General features: G+C 42.9%; 2 protein-coding genes across 2 annotated transcripts; one reads left to right on the top strand and one right to left on the bottom strand.

Annotated features, from left to right (window-relative positions):
* Positions 1-8,264: 8,264 nt before the first annotated feature.
* LOC130188740 (solute carrier family 2, facilitated glucose transporter member 6-like) lies at positions 8,265-15,729 on the bottom strand. The gene is given in 9 exon segments (XM_056407210.1): positions 8,265-8,933; positions 10,934-10,966; positions 10,969-11,231; positions 11,372-11,547; positions 11,641-11,834; positions 12,625-12,724; positions 12,906-13,002; positions 13,734-14,005; positions 15,498-15,729. Coding segments are annotated over 9 exon segments (1,503 nt in total). The 5' UTR covers positions 15,543-15,729; the 3' UTR covers positions 8,265-8,610.
* Positions 15,730-16,991: 1,262 nt separating this feature from the next.
* LOC130188968 (pentraxin-4) lies at positions 16,992-21,084 on the top strand. Its single transcript, XM_056407550.1, has 4 exons — positions 16,992-17,087; positions 17,930-18,108; positions 18,656-19,635; positions 19,765-21,084. The coding sequence occupies exons 1-4, from the start codon at positions 16,992-16,994 to the stop codon at positions 20,442-20,444; spliced, it is 1,935 nt and encodes a 644-aa protein (XP_056263525.1). The 3' UTR covers positions 20,445-21,084.
* Positions 21,085-21,168: the final 84 nt, after the last annotated feature.

Below are 21,168 nucleotides of genomic sequence, written 5' to 3' on the forward strand. Positions count from 1 at the left end.
GTACACACACACACACATGCGCACACACACACACTGCAGGAATGCAGGAATGCGACCGAGCTGCATGCTTCTCCGTGTGTCACAGACTTGTACAGATCAGAAATCTTTTGATTGAGTTCATCTCTTGGGAAAACAACAACCACAACAACAACAACAATGACATCAACCTGACATTGTATTGACAGCTTTCTTTCAAAAAAAGTGATGACGGAATGAATACACACACAAAAACATCTGGGTAACGGCGACGTTCTTCGGCTCATTCCTTTCCGGCCGAACCAGCTGATGAAGAGCTTTGGTTAAAGTGCTCTTCATCATGGCAGAAGAACTGGTCTTTGCTCCTCGGCTCTTTGGCTGCGTGCCACGGCTCTTCAAGCAGCTGGCGCAAAAGTGAAGGGAACATTGGGTGTGTTGGTTTCATGATGGACAAGGAAACAGTTTCCAGCAGCTTCACAGATTCATAATTCTTTTATGATATGATGTTTTCTAGAAGAAACACTGCACGATGCGTTCAAGATCCTTTGAAAAGAAGAGCGACGAATGAACTGAATGAGTAGGACCGGCGTGCAGGAGGCCGCTGATGGAGGCGGAGAGCTCCTGGGTGCGGCTCGCTGAAGAATGCGTCGGCAAACATTGCAGAGATACTTTAAAAAGTCACAAAAGTGGGGAAAGTTCCAGCCAGACGATCAAACAATACATTCGTCTGTGAGCGAGGAACGTCGGCTCAGGCAGCTGCCGGCTGCTTTCTATGAGGCGGAGGCAGGACGCGTGACTCTGGGCGCGCCCCATCGAGATGAGAAGCAATGGAGCGAAACCGCCATTTATCTCGGTGCCAAGACAAAGAAAAACACCAAACAGTGGTGGAGCTTCCCAGATGTTGAGTTTAGGGGAACGCGGTTCTTTCTGATGCTAAGGCGGGATGACGAGGTGACACCCTGAGACACATTGCATGTGAGGTGCGGCCTGACTGTGCTGGTCAAACCTGACTCTCTCTCTCTCCCTTGTGATGCAATGCAATGATCAGCTGACAAAGGAGTGGACATTACCCATCAATCAAAAGAGGAAGAGTTAATCCAACAGCTGTAGAGATTTAGGCTTGGCTCTTTCAGAGCTCGACCCTCGTTCTGATTTGACCCCAGGTCAGCCAAAACACACGGTTCAACCCATGAGACAACACATATATATCATATTTACGTATATATATCTATAAATATAGATATATAAATCAAATTACTTTTGGAAAAAGAACATATTTTTCCCGTTTCTCAAAATCTCACGGACACTTGAACTTGACAAATCAACATACTGTTTATGTTCTATGTTATAGATGTTTCTGCTCATTTTAAGAACAGAGAGACTGAGTCAGTTGGTTTGCAAAATCAGAAGATCATATTTTCTCTGAATCCAGGCCATCAAACAACAACACAAGTAGAGATGTTAACTATACTGTACACACATTACACATACTATACCGCAGTTATTAAGTGACAATAACATGTAATAAATAGTGTGACACATATGTGCGTGCATTCGAGGCTCAGCATTCCATAGTTCACCTGAATGGCTCATCCCCTTTGAATAAGAGCAAATAGTGCATCTTGAATCTTGAATCTTGAATCTACTCACATATCAACGAAATAAAACTTAAACAACACGGGAACGAGACGCGAAGAATAAGCATCAAAAATGAAATTGGCTTCAAGACAGAAAATGTTCCTGCGTTGGAACCCGTGAAACCATTTGTCTTGATTTAAGTCCCAACAACATTCAAGAACAGTCAATTAACGTCACATTTAAAGCTCAAGATGAATATTATGTTCTTTCTCTTTCTCATAACTACCAATCCGTTCCTACCGGAGCGTTTAAAGCTATAAAAACACCAAGAAAAAAACAAATCTGAACCTGTCAATCAAGTCCTCCTCTCCGTAAATCCAATAATATCTTCTCTTACCTCTGTTGGTTTTTTTCCCAATCTGTAAGAAAGCGAGTGAGTGAGCTGCTGCTGTTGAGTCCAGACTGATTGAAACAGGGATGTCCACCTGTCTCACCTGTACCTCTATAGGCCACGCCCCCGGACACGCCCACAGTCCCACCCTCACTGAGAAAGACTGAATCTGCTGGCGGAGTGAGTCACCCAGTGGTTTAAGGTGTACCTTTGAAGTGCTTCTTTATGCTGTTCTTTGTCTCTGGGGTATTATTGTGTGTGTGTGTGTGTGTGTGTGAATAACCAGTTTCCCTCCTGCTGCGTTGTATGAAGCAGACTGTTCACAACCTGACTCCTGTCTCCAAGCGATCACAGTTATTGATCTGGAATGTGACCAGAAGGTCGACCAACAGCGTGTGAGTGACACGAGTTTACGCGCGGTGGAAACCTACAGTTACAACTATTTAGTTTTTACAATTCTCGCCAGAAAAAATGTCAAGAATGAAAAACTCTCTGTATGCAGTGAAGGAGAAAAGAAAAGTGAAGCCTGAGTCGTATCCTAAAGAAAAAGGTGTCCGCTTATTTTCTTCCTCGTGATGTTAGAAGATTGATGCTCATCGTCTCATCTCTGTTCATTTAGGCTAGCAGCAGTTAGCTGAGCCTTGGTTGTTTAAAAAAAGATCCTACATGCATTTCTGAAGCTGAATAAATAACACGATACACACATTTAGTCTGTAAAAAGGTTGTTTTTTAAAGCATAAACTGACAACAAATATTGATTTGTTCATTCTTAACAGCGTTGACGTTCACCGTGACGAGCTAGCAGAGAGGCAAGGAATGTGAAATCACTGACTGTGTAACAGTTTAGCTCCACGCCTTCCTTTTTGTAATAGTTGTTTTCATCCTGTCACACCATCTCGTCAGTCCAACTCCCCTCACCTGCCTCTGATCACCTCGTTAGTCCCTCATTCCCTTCACCTGGTCCTCACGCCCTTCTCACCTGCAGCCCATCCCCTCGTTAGTCCCTCACTATTTAGCTCCCTCACTTCCACTTGTCCGCTGCCAGATTGTCTTGTGTTTTCGTGCCAAGTTCTCCAGTGTTATTAGTGTATATTCCTGACCTGCCTGCCCTGACCTCTGATTCTCTGCCCCGCCCCTATTTGGACTTGTTTGCTTCTTCGACTGATCTCCCGGTTTTGACCCAGCCTGTTTCCAACCAAGGACAGTATTCTTTGTGACTCCTGTCTGAGTCGTGCTTTTGGGTCCACTCTAATTGCCGCGCCGTGACAGACTGAGAGATTTTGAACAAATAAAAAAATATATAAAATGTTATTCGGCGAGGCTTTGTGCTAAAATACGGCATGGAGAGGTCTGGCTTCATTAACCACAACCAATACAGAGATTGATGCCTAAATTAGGCTTTATGTTGCATTTTGGCTGGTTCAGGAATGATCAGACCTGTCTCGAGCCGGCCAGTTGAACCACATTTTTCTATTGTTGGTCAGAGTGCTGCAGGAGGTTGAGGGCCTTGCCTCAACACACCTTCACATGCATGGAGAGGGAGGCTGGAAAACCCATTGTAATACATATATTATTGTTATTATTATTATGTGGACGGATTCAATCAATTCAAAAAGCCTGTTGCAAGAGGCAGACCGCATCAACCTGACTGACTCAGACTAATGCTGCACCGGTGCACGTTAAAAAACACGTTTTCTTTTCTTCTTTCTGTAGTAATAAAGCTCGCAAAATATAAAATGTCTTTCCCAAATTTGCATTTACCCCCAAACACCTCAGTTAAAAAAATCTACAGTAGTCAAGGTGCGTGTTTCTGTGTGTGTGTGTGTGTGTGTGTGTGTGTGAGAGTGAGAGTGTGGGGTGTTGCCTCCACTCATGATGTCAACTAGGTGAGGTAGGAGTGTGTGTGTGTGTGTGTGTGTGTGTGTTTCGATGGGCCTGATGAGCAGCATTCCAGAGATTAGACCAATCCCTGCAGACTTTAACATTCCCTAAAATGAGCGAGGCGTGTTTGGTATAAACTGGGACATGCGATTCGAGCGACGGCGCGGTCGTTTCCTTTTCTCCTTAATAGCCGAGACGCTGCGTTCATGCTACTCATGCGAATGCTAAGAACAGCAATTTTCTCAACTAATTATTCCGAAGGCACGCAGAATTACATTTCTGTTACTGAGATCACAACCAATTAAAAAAATATTATAAAAATATATAATAATATTGAGCTACTTTTGAAAAAACAGAAGTAAAGCAAGACCAGTCATACAATTAATAATACATAATAATATGATTACTTTGAAATTATGCATACATAAATCAAATAGTTACATTCTGTATGAAACCTGAAAAAAATGGCCTATTCAAAGGTGCTAAATTCAAAATGTCATAGCATGTCTATGATCGAGTGGCTTGCAGCTAACGGCGCTAATGGCGCAAAAAGTGTAAACGGTGACGAGCCGTGCTGAGAGAGGTAACAGGGTTTTCCTGATTGATCACTTTTAGTATTTCATCTGTTGGCGTGTGCCTGAAAGCTGCTATCTGATTTCAAGTTTCAAGTTTCAAGTTTTTATTGTCACATCCCCTTTTATACAAGTATAATCGGTTCGTGAAATTCTTATGTGCAAAACACCCGACAGCAGTAGCAGACTAAAAAAAGAATAAGAATGAGAATAAACAAAGAAAAGAAAGTATTAACAATATATATATAAAACAATGTAATAGAATATACATCATGGCAATATATATATATAAAACAATGTAATAAAATATACACTTTTTTTGAGACTATATATATATATATATACAATATATATATATATAAACAATGTAATAAAATATACACCATGGCCATAGATATTCACAGAATATGTTCTGGTGTGTAGTGTTAATGAGGGTCTCAGTCCTTGTTCAGCAGCCTGATGGCCTGACTGAAGAAGCTGTCCTCAGTCTGTGATACTGGTATCGCCTGCCTGACGGTAGAAGGTGAACAGGGCCGGGTGGTTATTGTCTTTCATCATCCGTTTGGCCCTGGCAACCTCACTGTTGGTGTATATGTCCAGGATGGAGGGAAGCTCACCCTAAAATGTGTTATGTAGTATGTAGCCTGATAGGTTATCAATAAAGAGATCATTTTCTTTCTCACCTTCCGAGAACAACCTGTAATTCAGATATGGAATTATTTATTGAATATAGTTTGTGTTTATTGTAGTTGCTCATCGTTTGTTATAGTTAAGATGACAACTGACTGCCGAATAAATCAAAGATATCTGATGCCAAGATAGTACAGTTTATTATGATCTGTATAGAGATGATATAGTTTATTATGATCTGTATATAGTTAATATAGTTGATTATTATCTTCATATAGTTGATATAGTTTATTATCATTTGCATATAGTTGATATAGTTTATTATTCTTTGAGTTTACTGAGTATTGTATCGGAAGGCTGCAGAGTCAAATATATATATATAAAACGAATAAAGGAATAGAAATAATACTAAATGTATTGGCAGATTTTGTATCCCATGGATTGTGAATAAATTCATCCAAAATATCAACACATGAGGGGTTTCTTTTGATTTTTCGCAGACATTGAGTATTAGGCAAAAATAACGTGGTGATTATTTTGAATAAAATGCCAAATAAAGTAACAGTCACTATAGGTCATGACAGGCTGTGGTGTGATTACATCACCGCAAAGCCCCTCCTTATCCACAGGGAACCATTGCTTTAATAGTTATCAAGTATATACATTTAATACAAATAGAAGGTTTGACACATTCCAATTTAAAGAGTTTTATTAATAAATAATACCAAAAATGTTCACAGTAAAGTAGCTTATTCTGTGGCTGCCTGCACATACATATACGCAGCTAGTATATTTTATTTTTTCAACCAATCAGATTGCTTGATTTGAGGAATCTGTTTTATTATAGTTCAACCAAAACATTGAATTTTTTTGTTCTGTTATTTTTATGTAAATAAGCATTCAGAATGAAAAATGCATTAAAAATGAATTAATCATCTCGAGAAATCTTTGTCAACTAAAACCCAAAACATCTGAAACAAAACCACAAATTAATATCAAATAATGCCGAAAACTTAAGTGACGGCTGAGCAAGCGGCAATGATGTAAATATATACAGGACTGTCTCAGAAAATTAGAATAATGCATCTTTCTTGAAAAGATCATGCGTGGAAGCAGCCGTCAGCTGGAGGAGGAGGAGGGTGGCGTGATGGAGTGATGGAGAAAGAATGAAGGCGTTGATTATGGAAGGAGGAGAAAGATAAAAACTTTAGCCAATATCTGATTTTCTGAGGTATGTAGAGACGTCTCAGTCCACCTGCTTCTCTTTTCACCTCCACCTCATCCGTCTTTCTTCTCATCCGAGCCGTGGTTGCACACCTGCTTGTCTCACTCTTTGATGCGGAGGACAATCCCCCCGTTTCTTTTTAAGTGTTTACGTGTCTTGTTTATAACAATAAAGTCATTAATGCGCTCTTTTTGTTTTATTTTATCTGATTTCTCTAAAAACCCTTTCTCAAAAATATAGATTTTAAATAGTTTGACGGAAACTGTAAATATTTGTGTTTTTTCACGTATTTAATCACACTGCAAAGTATGTTTAATTTCTCTGTCCGTCCTGCTTTTCCTCTGACCTGGCGGCAGTTTGGCAAAGAACAGACGCATGTGTGTGAACAAATACTTTTCATATTTGGTGTCAGTGTGACACAAACACACAGCTACAGGCTAAACACTTTCAGAGCTGCATACCTAGCGATGCGATGATGATTACGTATTATCTTTAGCATCTATTCCAGAAATGTTTCCTGTCCAACAAGCTTGTTAAAGGTTACCTGCGTTTCAGAACAAGATCACTAAGCCCAACGTATGTCCCATAAAAGGTTTCTTTGGTTGGCCTCGTTGTAATCTAGTAAACACACAAGAGTAAAAGAGTCAAAAACACAACATCCCAACACGCCCCCGCTCTTCTTTCAGAGAAGAAATCATCTCTAGCCGCCATTTTTTACATTTTATTAACAGTTGCCCGTTGACGATGACAGAGGAGTTACCGGCTAACGTTACCGGCTAACGTTACCGGCTAACGTTACCGGCTAACGTTCAAGCTCCACTCAGTAAATATTAGTATGTAGAAGTAAAAATAAAGCACTAATAAGATGTGTTCAAATGTTATCTTTTATTTAATTACTTTTTGTAGTCGCCAGTTGACGATAACATTTACACACGCGATAGTTTTACGATGACGCGGCTAAAGAGCTCAATCACACACGCACATACACACACACACACACACACACACACAAACCGAAACTTGTGTTGTGTTCTTTCTTTGACCAAACTAAATCAAACAGTGTACAGACTACATTAAGTAGTATTATGGAAACTCATTACACTGTCAGGTGTTCCTGTTATTTTGTCTACCCCTTGTTAGTAGCTAGTAGCAGATAGTACCTACACATCTATATATATATACATATATCTATATACATCTATATCTTTCATCCCTGTTTTTTATATTTTATATTTTATTCTCGTGTTTAGTTTATTGGTGCTGCTACTGTGACGACAAATTTCCCCTTGGGGATTAATAAAGTATATATCTATCTATCTATCTACACTGTCTTACTTTGATGACGTTTCTGGCTGTGTTAGAGAGTTGTATTCATTTTATCCATCAGTACTTTTAAGTTTTTCAATTTATTTTTTACGATAATCAAATTTAATTTGTACTCAAATAATTAACATAATAATACATTTTGTATGTTTCGTTCTGCCTTGATGGAGAGATTTAATGTGATATAAAGGCAACTTTTAAAATACATGATCACAGACTGTATTATTCTGTAGTATTCTTGTATAATTGGTCCCACCCACTCACTGAACTGGTACATTATGCACATGCATGTGTGCACTATTGTGTCTAATTCCAACATAAATCTCCAGCAGACGACGGCTGTGACTCAGCAACATGAAGACGAGTTGTTGTAAGGATGATGTTGAGGAGGCTGTGAGTCAGAGTCCATGAGAGAGCTCTGTGGCATGTGACCTGGCCTGCTCAGCCACCATCACTTCCTGTGCTCTTTTTATTTTATAATATTTTTAGGCCAGAGAAGACGATGAACCAGTTTTTTGGGGGTTTTCTTCATCCAAGAAAGCCGGCCACCTGTTTGCTCATAGGATTAACTCACATTTAAAGTTAATAGCTTGTTTATTTGCTTTATTAATTGTACGTAATGTGCTACGTATTTATAGCAGATGTTTTGAATGCGACACAGAGCTGGTGTAGTTTATAGTACAAAATGTCAGCACTCAAGTGAATTTAATGTTACATGTATGAATACAACATGGATCAAAGGAATACATAGGATTGTCAGCACATGGAACATTAAAATGTATTTAAAGAGGAAATGTGTTCTTATTAACAGAAAAATCTTCTCCTGTTGGTACATTGTGTGTTAGTGTTGTATAATTATGTATTAATGGGACATTATTATTGCTTTTTACAATCAGTGATCATGTCATTATTCTAGTTGTCCATTTTTCAGATGCTACTTAGACCTTTAATATTGATTATATTACATAATAATACAAACATAAACACTGCAGTAGCCGTGTTTCTGAGGTATATTTGAGCTCCACGCTTCGGTTTCACTGCGCGGTGGACCGACTCCTGCCGATGGTGAACGTTCGGCCCGTCCTGAAATAGTTCTCGATCTCTTCCAGCGAGCGGCCGCGAGTCTCCGGCACGCACACGGCGCTGAACAGCAGGCAGAGCACGCACACCACCGTGGAGCACAGGTAGGGCAGGTACAGGCCGTACCTGTCCACCAGGTGCGTGAAGGCCTGCGTGAGCGCAAAGGCCGTCAGCCAGCTGACTGTCACACACAGACCCGAGGCCACGCCCCTGGCAACCAGCGGCAACACCTCGGACATGAGCAGCCACGTGATTGGGCCCCATCCCATGGCGTATCCTAGGAGACGAGCAACAAACCCATTGGGTAAATAAGAGGCGGAGCACGTGAGGTCATAATTAAGATCCGTGTTGAAAGGCGTATCGGACACTCTTTGCTTTCTTGCTAAAATAAAAATAAAAAGACACTAAATACGATTTGTTCTCACGTTGAGAATCTCAGTCGCGCCACACGTGACCATATGTGACCACGCCGTGACCACGCCGTGACCATATGTGACCACGCCGTGACCACGCCGTGACCATATGTGACCACGCCGTGACCACGCTGTGACCACGCCGTGACCATATGTGACCACGCCGTGACCATATGTGACCACGCCGTGACCACGCCGTGACCACGCCGTGACCATATGTGACCACGCCGTGACCACGCCGTGACCATATGTGACCACGCCGTGACCACGCCGTGACCACGCCGTGACCATATGTGACCACGCCGTGACCCCGCCGTGACCACACGTGACTAGCTGTGACTTTTCAAACGTTTTCCCAATTAGCTTAAGGCGTGATTAAATAATTGTCGACCAATTAAACTCGAGTGACCCAAGAAGAGGAGATGGGCGTCGCTTCGAGAAACAAAGGGTGACAAATTACCCGAGGACATCACAGGTCCTCCAACTTGTTGGAACAAGACAAAATGTGATTTTATAACAAGCGTCATGTGATTTCTTTATAGGTGCCTAACGGGTTATTAAGTATTGGCCCAGTAAACCAGCTACCTGTGTCTCTGCAGGTGAGCGGCTTGAAGTCCCACCGGTCTGCAGCCTCCGTGAGGCTCAGCGAGGCTTTGAGCTCAACGCTATCGCCGTAGCGTCTCACATGGCCGACTGAGAGGCGGTCTTCATTATTATTATTAATTTTTAAAAAATCCTGTGTTACAATTTTTTTTTTTATGTTTCATTAAGTACGACAAAATGCAAAATATGACTTTCTTTATATACTTTTCTTTAAAAAAAAACTTTGGCATCTGCTGATGATGAATTGATTGTTATAGTTTCATAAGGGAAGGAGGGAGGAGAGAAGGAGGAAGAGAAGGAAGGGAGGAAGGAAGGAAGGAAGAGGAGGGAGGGAAGGAGGAGAGAATGAAGGGAGAAAGGAAGGGAGGGAGGAGGAAAGAAGGAAGGAGGAAGTGAGGAGAAATGAAGGAAGGAAGGAGGAAGAGGAAGGAAGAGGAGGGAGGGAGGAAGGAGGAGAAAGGAGGGAATGAAGGAAAGGAAGGAGGAGGAGGAAGGAAGGAAGGAAGGAAGGAGGGAGAGGAAGGAAGGAGGAGAGAGAAAGAAGGAGAAAGGAGGAGGGAGGAGCGAGGAGGGAGGAGGAAGGAAGGAAGGAAGGGAAGGGAGGAAAGAAGGAAGGAAGGAAGGAGGAGGAGAAAGGAAGGAAGGAGAGGAGGAGGAGGAAGGAAGGAAGAGGGAGGAGGGAGGAGGGAGAGAGGAGAAGGAAGGAAGGAGGAGAAATGAAGGAAGGAGGAGGAGGAGGAGGGAAGGAAGGAAGGAGGGAGGAGGAGGGAGAAAGGAAGGAAGGGAGGGAGGAAAGAAGGAAGGAAGTGAGGGAGAAATGAAGGAAGGAGGGAGGAAGGAAGGAAGGAAGGAAGAGAGGGAGGGAGGGAGGAAGGAGGAGAAGGGGAGGGAGGGAAGGAAGGAGGAGGAGGAAGGAAGGAAGGAGGAAGGAAGGAAGGAGGAGAAATGAAGGAAGGAAGAGGAGGGAGGGAGGAAGGAGGAGGAGGGAGGAAGGAAAGCAGGGAGGGAGAGAGGAAGGAGGGAGGGAGGGAGAGGGAGGAGGAAGTGAGGGAGAAATGAAGGAAGGAAGGGGGGAGGAAGGAAGGAAGGAAGAGAGGGAGGGAGGGAGGAAGGGAGGGATGGAGGTAGAAAGGAAGGAAGGGAGGAGGCAGGGAGGAAGAAGGAAGGAAAGGAGGAAGAGAGGGAGGAGGGAGCTCGGTAGGAAGAAAATAAGGATATAAGGAAGGGAGGGAGATTAGGTGAAGCGTGACATAACACTCACCGAATATGAACACCATGGTGCTGATGAGAGGATGAGGCCTGCTGCGGTTTGGGGACCGGCAGCCAAAGTGTCTCCAAAGGCATTGTGGGAGCTGTAGTCCAAACCCACGGTGAGGTTAGGAGGGGCGGGGCCCGGAGGGCAAGCTGTGGTGTGGGAGATCATGGTGAGAGTCAGAGCGGACAGGAACATCAGCAGGCTGGACACGTACAGCAGGGCTTTGCGTCCGGCCCTGTCCATCAAACTGGCTGCCACGGCAACCGAGAAGAGGCGGACGGCGCCCACAATGATGGCGTCGTAACTGAGAGACACAGAACAGGGAGAGGGAAGTACGGAGCGAGACAATCAATGCAAATAGCAACACCAGCGTGATAAATGATAATAAACCAGCAGAAGATGATGTCATAGACTGATAGTAGATCAACAGAAGAGACGTCCAACCTGGGCGCCAGGGAGACGTTGCTTTTGGAGAAGATGGTCTCCAGGTAGACCAGGGTGGGCGTGATGCCCGTCATCTGCTGCAGGAAACGCATCACCACTGAGATGAGGATCGGTTTGTAGTAGATGGGCGTGGCCAGCTGCGACCACGTGACTTTACCCTGCGTGTTGATGCTGCGCTGTATCGGGAAGATAAGCATTTATGAATAAAATGTCATAGTTCTTTAACCTTTGCACACGGGAAGTCACTGTGTGCGTAGGACGCCGCCCACCTGTATGGCGCTGAGCTCCACGTCGGTGTCGTAGTGTTTCCCCCTCAGCCAGCGGAGGGCCCTCTCGGCCTGCTGCTCTCTGCCCAGAGCCAGCAGCCTCCTGGGGGAGCTGGGCATGAACGCCAGCAGCACGACCATCAGCAGGGCGGGCACCTCCCCCACCACCGCCAGCCACCGCCACGGCACCACCGGACCTGAACCACGTCACACGTGAGGCTCAAATTACAGGAAACTCAGAAGGATGAGCTGCAGACTGGACTTCAAGAGAACAGGTACTGGACAGAGAAGTGTTGCATCTTCTAAATGACACTTTAAAATGCCCTTTCAATATAAGTGTGTTTATTTTGTCTCCACAGCATTACAGAAAGGTCTGGCGATAAATATTATTCTGAATATATTCTATATAATATATTCTGAAAAGTATATTCGGAAGTGTCTTGAACTTGCATTTGCTATACTGGCCAGCAGGGGGCGAGTCCTGTGTTGTATAGAAATCTATGAGAAAATTATCCTATTTCTCACTTGTAATACATTCTGGTCGATGATATATATATATATCACATATATATATATATATATATATATATATATGTGATATTTCAGTTTTTCTTTTTTAATATATTTGCACACATTTCTACATTTCTGTTTTTTTCTGTCAAGATGGGGTGCTGAGTGAACATTAATAAGAAAATAAAATGAACTTTTTTGATTTTAGCAAATGGCTGCAATGAAACAAAAAGTGAAAAATGTAAAGGGGTCTGAGTACTTTCCGTACCCACTGTATAAAGGAAATATCTGCAGTTTGAAATTGAAGACAAGCAAATCAATTTGCATGCATCACTTAAAATACCACAACATGCCCCAGTTTCAAATACATTAAGCAACCAGAAGAAAAAAAACACCAAACCAGAAAATGTCTATAAATGAAACGAAAGGCCATTGAACATCACACTGCGTTTTCAAGGATGTTCTGCATCATCCTACCCAGGGCGTAGAGCGCCAGCGCCCCAAACACTGCCGTGATCTGAGGGCAGGAGCCCAAAGTTCCTCTCACGTCTTTGTGGGAGATCTCTGAGATGTAAACCTGTGACATAAACACACAAACATACAATCATATGTATATATCACCACAATTTACATAATGATTGTCAGGCCTGTCGTATCAAACTCTGAATTCATGAAAAGGGTAATTGGGAACAAAAACAAGAGGAAAAGTTGCATAAATATGGTTTGAAGAAAAGAGAAAAAGGCAGTAGGTAACCTACAGGAATGGATGCTGCGGTCATCCCCCCGGCAACGCCTGTGAGGAAACGCCCCCCGAGGAGCATCCATATGTCGGCAGCCCCCCCCATCAGCAAGTATCTAAGACACACAGACACCACGATCATCTACATTTACCAGGAGGTACAGTAATACGTAATATTGCATATACATGCAATAAGGTGCCATCAATCAACAGTTTCTGTTCTTGACATTTTTTAAATTTAATTTGTATTTTTAGCTTCAAATATTTATTTATTTTTGCACAATTCAAACAATAAAATAATAATCACAACAGAGATAGATGTGCAGAGACAAAAAGCCAACTGGGCTTATTTAAAGGCTCCACCTCTATAATATTTTACATTTCACAAAATTACAAACATGAATGGGAAAATGCATAAGATAGACAACAAAAGAAAAATACAAAGCGCCTTGAACAGAGATAAAAGCAATCGGCATTTTGCTTTCATAAACAAAGAATGTACATTTAAACTACAAGTCACATAATTTACATTTGTAAGCTGACAATTTTTTTTCTTCATATTAAAGTTTTCCAGAAAGCATTGGTAGAATAATGGGGATTGTGTTATAGAATATGGTATATAATAAGGCCATTAAATATAAAAAAAACCTCTATGAGTTTACTGCGTAGTATCATCTGTATTCAGATGCATTAGGCGGGTTATTAGGTAATAGTAGCAAATGGCAGAAAATACGAAAGTGTGGGGTAAAGGGGAATAAAGTAAAGAAGCGTAATAGTGAGATATTTAAGCAAAACAAGTGAATCCTCTTTCCACCACAGTCCGATGGCTGCATGTCGTGACACTGACCCGATACTCGACGGCAGCGCTGACATCATGATGCTCAGCTTGCGTCCAATCAGGTCGTTGAGCAGCATGGCCCCCAGCCCGCCGGCCGCGGCGCCCAGCGGGTAGATGGAGCCGAACCAGGCGGCCTGAACCGTGCCCAACCGGAGCCGAGGGTCGGCGTCGGGGCCCATGAGCTGCGGCAGCACCGGGGACGAGTAGACCAGAGAGTAACCGAAGCTGAAGTTCCCCAGGACGGCGGAGAAGACCGCCAGGAACAGCCGCGAGTTATTGATCTGGGGGCGGAAGGACGTGGAGGCTAGAACTCAGAAGGATGAGCTGCATGCACGGAGACTGGACTGGGATGCAGAGCTCTTCTACACTCAAAGAAATGACTCATTGGATGAACTCAATTAAATTGTTGGCAGGTTTTCCATCCAATAATTATATGCAACTCCAACTCAAATTTAGCACATCAGTGCAATAAAATGTAATTAAGTTAGTCCAACTCATTTGTATCAAATACATCTCAAATAAAATAACTATATTCATTAAATTAAATTAATTTGTGTTTGTCCAACTCAAAATATTAACTAACTAACTAACAAAATATGCAAACTCCACACTGAAGGAACGCCCCGACTGGGAATTGAACCCACGGCCCTCTGGCTGTGAGGCGACAGTGCTAGCCACTACACCACCGTACAGCCGAGAAAGTGTCTTCACCTCATGTAAACAACTTATTTTCAGCTGGCGCATGCGCAAAGGGTAGTCCTCAATGAAACACATTTATTTTGAGTTGATATGCACACCATCTAACCTAAATAAATCTAATAAATGAAAGTATTCATACATTTTGTGTTACACCCATTAAATATAAATATCTATTTTTGTAATTGATTTATTTAAATGTATCAAACAATATTTAAATGTGTCACCTCGAAGAAGGGCTTGAATCGTTTTTGTGAGTGTAACCTAAATAAATCTAAAAAATGAAAGTATTCATACATTTTGTGTTACACCCATTCAATATAAATATCTTCGTTTTGTAATTGATTTATTTAAATGTATCAAACAATTTTTAAATGTGTCACCTCTAAGAAGGGCTTGAATCGTTTTTTTGAGTGTAGCTGGTTTTAGAGTTCAAGAGAAGTGTTGCATCTTACAGCTGACACTTTAAAATGTCCCTTTCAGTAAAGTGTTATGAACATTATCATTCCGGTACGAGGACTACCAGGCTGAAAAGTGTGTTAAACTTGCATTAAATATACTGGCCAGCAGGGGGCGACTCCTCTGTGTACAAAAAAAGTTAAATTGTATAGAAGTCTATGAGAAAATTATCCTATTTCTCACTTAGGTTTATGGACTCACTAGTTTTAAGTCGTCTTTCATACAGCATGATGGTCATTTAGTCAACTACGACCCCCATGGGTCACACCGGTCAACGGTTAGGCTACAAGAAATCCAAGATGGCGACGACCAGAATGCAGAACTCGATACTTCAAAACCAAAGGCCAGAAACCAACGGGTGACTTCAGTGTTACACTGACCCATAATTCTGGTAAACAAATACAGCTGGCTTCTTGCAACAACGTTCTCTCTTTTTAGCTGCACAGCACAACTTTAGACTTTATTGAGGTATCTAACTTGCAATTGACTAATCCAAGAGTCAAATGAAGGCTCTTCAATTCATTCATTTTTTTGCTCCTATTAAATCAAACATAAGGTCAATCTATGGGCTGTTGATGATATTTTAAAAGCCGATAAAAGAAGTGAAATGTTCCCCACCTTGGATTCATGTCTTTTGATCAGCAGTGGAGTCTCTTCTTCCATGTCTGCAGACGGTTATCAATCTGTTTCAGGATCAGTTAGTTCTCCTCACACAGGAAGGAAATATCACCGATATCAGAAGAAATGTGGTCGAAAATATGAAAAACAGACCAAGTTTCCTACAAAAGTGATTAGAAAAATCAAAGCAAGCCGGTTTAATAAAAATACTATTTTCTTTTAAACAGTAATATCTGTGTCTCTTTTCTAGTCATACAGCTGTGTGTGCTGCAGGTTTTCCAGTCTGATGAACAAGGAGGAAGCTGACAGTCAAAATGGAAATGAAAGTGTCGACACACTGGACTTTTACTAAAAAAATGGAAGTGGAATTTGCAGTGTGCATTACTGAACCCTTTGAGCTGGTGGAACATTATTAAAACTCTTTAATCCCACAAATTTAAAAGCATACAAACATTTAGGGTCAAACTTGTTTTTCTATTTTCATGAATACATCAGTGGCATTATGTAAACTAGCATTTAAAGGGTTAAAATACCTAAAATTACTAAATGTGTTCTAGTTATAAAAAAATATTCAACTCCATAGAATAATTTAAAAAATACAGAATTATTACACATGGAAACAGTCAAAAGTGACAGATTCAAGTGCATCTACATTGTATTTTAAACAAAATCTGCTTCTAATGTCCTTCAGATATTTTAATTCTAGTGTAAATGAAGCCAAAGTGTTGCAACCAGGTCATGAACAGAAAGCAGAAGTTAGGGATAAACGGTGTGAGTCCTGGATTCGCTCAGATAAAAAGAAGAAGAAGAAGAAGAAGAAGAAGAAAGGAGACAGACCCCCCCCCCCCCCCTACTTCTCCCTGATTTAGATCCATTGCTCGATAAGCACGACACATATGAGTACGTACACACACATACAAGTATATACACCTTTTCTTCTTGTGCTGATTGATACCAACAGGAACAATGAATCACACAGGATTTGAATAAATCTATAAACTTTATCAGTAGAAGATCCAGTTAAACAAACTTAAAGTGAGATTGTGGTGGAGAAAAACACTTTTTCAGCACAAAAATGTGGGTATAGTAATCCACTATTATGCATTCATAAACATGCATTTGTGGAAAAAGATGTTTACTTGTCTTCAGAGAGAGAGAGAGAGAGAGAAAGAGAGAAAGAAAGTCTGAGTACTGAGAATCTGAGTACCTGTTTTATCCATCTGCATTTCCTCTGAAGTCCCCAATGATGTTGTGGAAAATGGAAAGTCTTTTTCGACCTGGTGGGCGTGTTTTTGTGTATTGCATGTGTGTGTGTGTGTGTGTGTGTGTACAGTGTGTGTACAGTGTGTTTCAAGACCAAGCCCGTTTCCAGCTCTGTCTTTCTCTCCTCTCCTCTTCACCTCCAGACATCCAGACAGGGAGCCGGGCTCCCAGCTGCATCCACCCCAGCTCCAGTGCACCATGTGCGGCCTCGGGGTCGGCCGCTGGGCCCTGATGCTGGTCCACGTGCTTCTGCTGCAAACTACTCAGCACGCTGAGGTGCAGGGAGTCTATCCTGCATCCCCGAAACTACGACGACTCAACGAACAGGTTGGAATCAGACTGTGTGTGTGTGTGTGTGTGTGTGAGTGTGTCTGTGTGTGCTCTTGCACTTCTATGCCGGTGGGGACTTCGACCTGACTGCACACAGACCCATGGGGACTTGTGTCCCGGTGGGGACCTAAAATGAGTTCCCCACGGGCAAACCCCCTCCCACGAGCTTCAGAACACGCCCCATGCTGTTTTCTAGGAAGTCCCCATGAAAAGCTTTTCAAGTCAAGATCTGTGTGTATATGTGTGTGCGTGTGTCCAAAAACAGTGGTCAACTTTCGTCAAATATAATGGACATTTTTATTGCATTCATGTGTTTGTGTTTGCTGTTCTTACGTTAGTATTTTTTCCAGGTGTGTATTGAGTTAGTGCTGAATGAACGTTAAAGAATTTAAGTATGATCCATCGAATGTTTTCCTGCAACAGCCACAGATACTAGATGTCTTTTTCTTTTAGTCAGTGCATTAATGTATTGATTGCTGTCGGGGTGTAAAGAGAATTTTCAACAAACAAAACAAAAATTCTTCTTGAAATAAATTTCTTACCCGAGCCCAAACTGTATTTTGTAATGTAATTTTAATGTAACAATGATTATTAATCAGTCAAAACGTATTAAATTAAGGTTTTACAACTCCACCAGCTGTTATTGTACACAGTGATTATTCACAAAAAAACAAAAGTAACTTAGTCAAAGTACTGTGAACACACAGCTGAAATGGTGTGAGGAAAATAAACTCTTGCAACAAGGATTGTTCAATAGGAAAAGTCCTGTTGGCGTATGTTCCTTCAAATCCAAACAGCTGCAGAAAGACTTGTGGAAACACATCTCTTTTCTTTGCCAGTTCCAGCAGTTCCAGGCGCTGACCCAGGCCCGCTTGGACATGTTGGCCCTGAACCAGAACAGAAACTCCTCGTGGGGGCTGGAGAGCCGCGTTCAGACCCTGAGCGACAACTGGCAGCGCGTGTCACAGGACCTCGACCACCTCAAGCTGAGCACAACGCAGGAGATAGAAGGTCTCAGGTCAGAGGTCGGGCGGCAAAAGGGTCACTGAATAACTGATTACGGGTCTATTAATATAATATCTATGAATATATCTGTGGATACATTTATGCCAGATGAATCCTTATTGGTGGCTTTTGGAAAGTAAAGAGCACATTTGGGGGGAAAAAGGCAATTTGAGATAAATCCAGCTTCAGCGCATAAAATGACAGGAAGTAGATTTTCTTAAAGAGACATCACACAAGAAAACTGAAATATAAATACATGCTCAAATATTAATATTCATTCATGCAAGAAATTTGAAGTATTAAGTGAGTGGCCTTTTAGCATTGATTCCCCCCCCCCCCCCAGCTTTACAAACATATTGTTTTATTGATTTATTCCGCTCATGCAACAGAAATGTGCAAATCCTTCCCATTTGAAGATCTCCCCTGTTGATATCTAGATCTGCATTTGCAATAACGCACATAATTATTCACCAATCAATGCTTTTCATTCATTATTTAATGTTTATATTCATGACTACTTAAACCTGATTCAACAACAAGTCCTGTTGATTATCTTCCAGGGAGTGGAGTAGGAAGCTGGAGAAGAAGAGTAAACGTATGGAAGGTCGTCTGGCTTCGCTGGAGAGGAACCTGAGGGAGAACCGCCGACACGCCCAGAAACAGACGCCCGATCCTGGACCGGATTTCTCCAACCTCACTCAGGAGCTCCAGAGCCAAGACGAGAGGCTGGCCGCCCTGATGGACCAGCGCGACGAGCTGCTCATCGGACTGAACGGGTTGCAGGAATCCCTGAAGCACCAGGCCCAGCGCGTGACCCGGTTGGAGGGCCGGCTCGGTGAGGCGCTGCAGCAGAACGGAGGAGGTGAAGCCAGAAGGTTGTGGAGCTCCTACGTCCCTGCACCTCAGAGCCAGACTGGGAGGATCCTGGATGCTAAATCCCTATCAGAAGGTACCAGCTATTCACAGACTGATGATCAATCAAAGTCCACAGCGGAGAACCGAAACCACCCGGAGCCTCATCGGTACCAGGCAACACCAAACCAGCCTAAACAGTCAAAGACCCAGAAGTCAAGACCTCAACCAGAATCTCATCAGCAGATACAAGATCAGGACTCAGATCTTCAGCCCCGGTCCACAGATCATCTGCGCCAGCCTGACTCTTACCATCCCCGGTCACAGATCCAGCAGACCCAGAGGAAGTACCAGACCCGGCGACAATCCCATCCTCGTTTGAACCGCCACCCCCAGTCACACAACCCTGGTCGCCCCTCTTGGCACCGGCCCCCACCTCCTTCTGCACCCTCCCCTGAACCCACCATCAAAGACAGACCCAGCGAGACCAGTCAGGGGTTTCACCGGGCCCTGGTTCCAGATGATCTCCCGCAGTCTGTGTCTCATCAAGACCGGGAGATCAGCTGGGACGGAGGAGAGGAGGAAAAAAGTGACTCCAAGGGAGAGTCTTCAGTGATCCACAACTTACTCCATCTTCCTGTGAGGCACAAGATCCCAACACGACCCTTTCCCAAGAAGCATGCAACCAGTAAGTAATAGTTAGTCTCACGATAACAATACTTGAGGTACTCATGACCTGAGTAGTGAGAGAAGGAATACATGGGCATACATCTTGGCCATGGTCATGTTTTAATTCGTGTTTTCTCTCTGGCTGCAGTCTGCAACGTGGACTCCATGCTGTTCTTCCCCTCGGCCTCAGCGGAGAACTACGTGACCTTCTTCCGGTCTCTCCCCGACCTCCCTGAACTCTCCGTGTGCCTGTGGCTGCGCGTGGAGGAGGCCTCCCACGTCGGCACTCTGCTCTCTTACGCCACGGACGTCGACGACAACCAATTAGTTCTGTACGGACGAAACTCCTCCGCTTCTTCCTCATCTTCCCGCCCCTCTTACGCATCTTCTCCCTCGCCCTCCCTGGACTTTGTCATCGGAGACCCCGTCTACCGGCGTCTCTCTGCGTCGGCCCTCCTGGACGCCCGGTGGCACCACCTCTGCGCCGTGTGGTCCTCCATCCAAGGTCGTTTCTGGCACTACATCGACCGGCGGCTCGCCTCCTCGGGGTCCAACTTCAGGAAGGGCTGGGAGATTCCCGGCGGCGGATCGGTGGTGCTGGGGCAGGAGCAGGACTCTGTCGGCGGAGGGTTCGACCCCGCGGAGGGTTTCGTTGGGCAGGTGGCCGGGTTCAGGGTGTGGAACCGGGTGCTGAGTCCTGCGGAGGTGGACGGGGTGGCAGAAGGAAGGGGTGTGCCCAGAGGGGTGGTGCTCGGCATGGAGGACATCATGGAGGTTCATGGGGAGGTGCAGCAGGTGGCGTGTGAATGTTTGGAGCACTGTGTGTAATACAATTACAGAAGGAGGATTCAAATCAGTTTTATTCCATCTAAAATATACACTTAGATTTTGTATTCTTACAAAAGAAACTGGAACTAGTCTGATTCATCAACTCTCAATAATAATCTGAGTTTGATCCACCTGTCAATCATCAAATACTAATACAAAGGAGTGCAAATGTTACTTTCATGCCAAAAATGATGTTATATGTATGCATTGTTTTACACCTTTTCTGGTGGCTTTAATGTTATATTATTCTGTATTTGACACACATCTGTAAGAACCACAGTAAAGACATTTTATTTTTCATCTAAGACCCGGAGCTCAGCAAAGACTCACTCCATGAGACAGATTCATGTTAAATAATAAAACAGCCTATAATTATTAACATTAACTTTTACTCATTTTATTAAACATTATACAAAAACAGGATTGAGATTAAAGAGATTTTCAATTTTGTTTTACAATGATGCTGCACTTTTTTTTACATGTCCGTTGATATATTTTTTATAGATTAAAAGCCACGTGTGACTGTAGACACGAGATATCTTGGATTCTTAGTAGAAATTTAGAATGCTTATTTACAGTATATATGAAAAAATCTCAAAATCTCATCATGCTTTTGTATTATCCTTTTTCAAAAGACCAATATATGTGTATCTTTATGTATGTCTATTTGTGTGTGCACATGCACACTACATTTTCTTCACTGTCACATGCATATATATATATA

This window comes from Pseudoliparis swirei, chromosome 23 (assembly GCF_029220125.1).
Source record: "Pseudoliparis swirei isolate HS2019 ecotype Mariana Trench chromosome 23, NWPU_hadal_v1, whole genome shotgun sequence".
In the NCBI taxonomy this organism is placed as follows: Eukaryota; Metazoa; Chordata; class Actinopteri; order Perciformes; family Liparidae; genus Pseudoliparis; species Pseudoliparis swirei.

Coding starts and splice junctions, on each gene's coding strand:
- LOC130188968 (XM_056407550.1), top strand. CDS start 16,992: ATGCTGGTCCACGTGCTTCTGCTGCAAACTACTCAGCACGCTGAGGTG. Junction 18,109..18,655: donor CAGGAGATAGAAGGTCTCAG/GTCAGAGGTCGG, acceptor ATTATCTTCCAG/GGAGTGGAGTAGGAAGCTGG. Junction 19,636..19,764: donor TCCCAAGAAGCATGCAACCA/GTAAGTAATAGT, acceptor CTCTGGCTGCAG/TCTGCAACGTGGACTCCATG.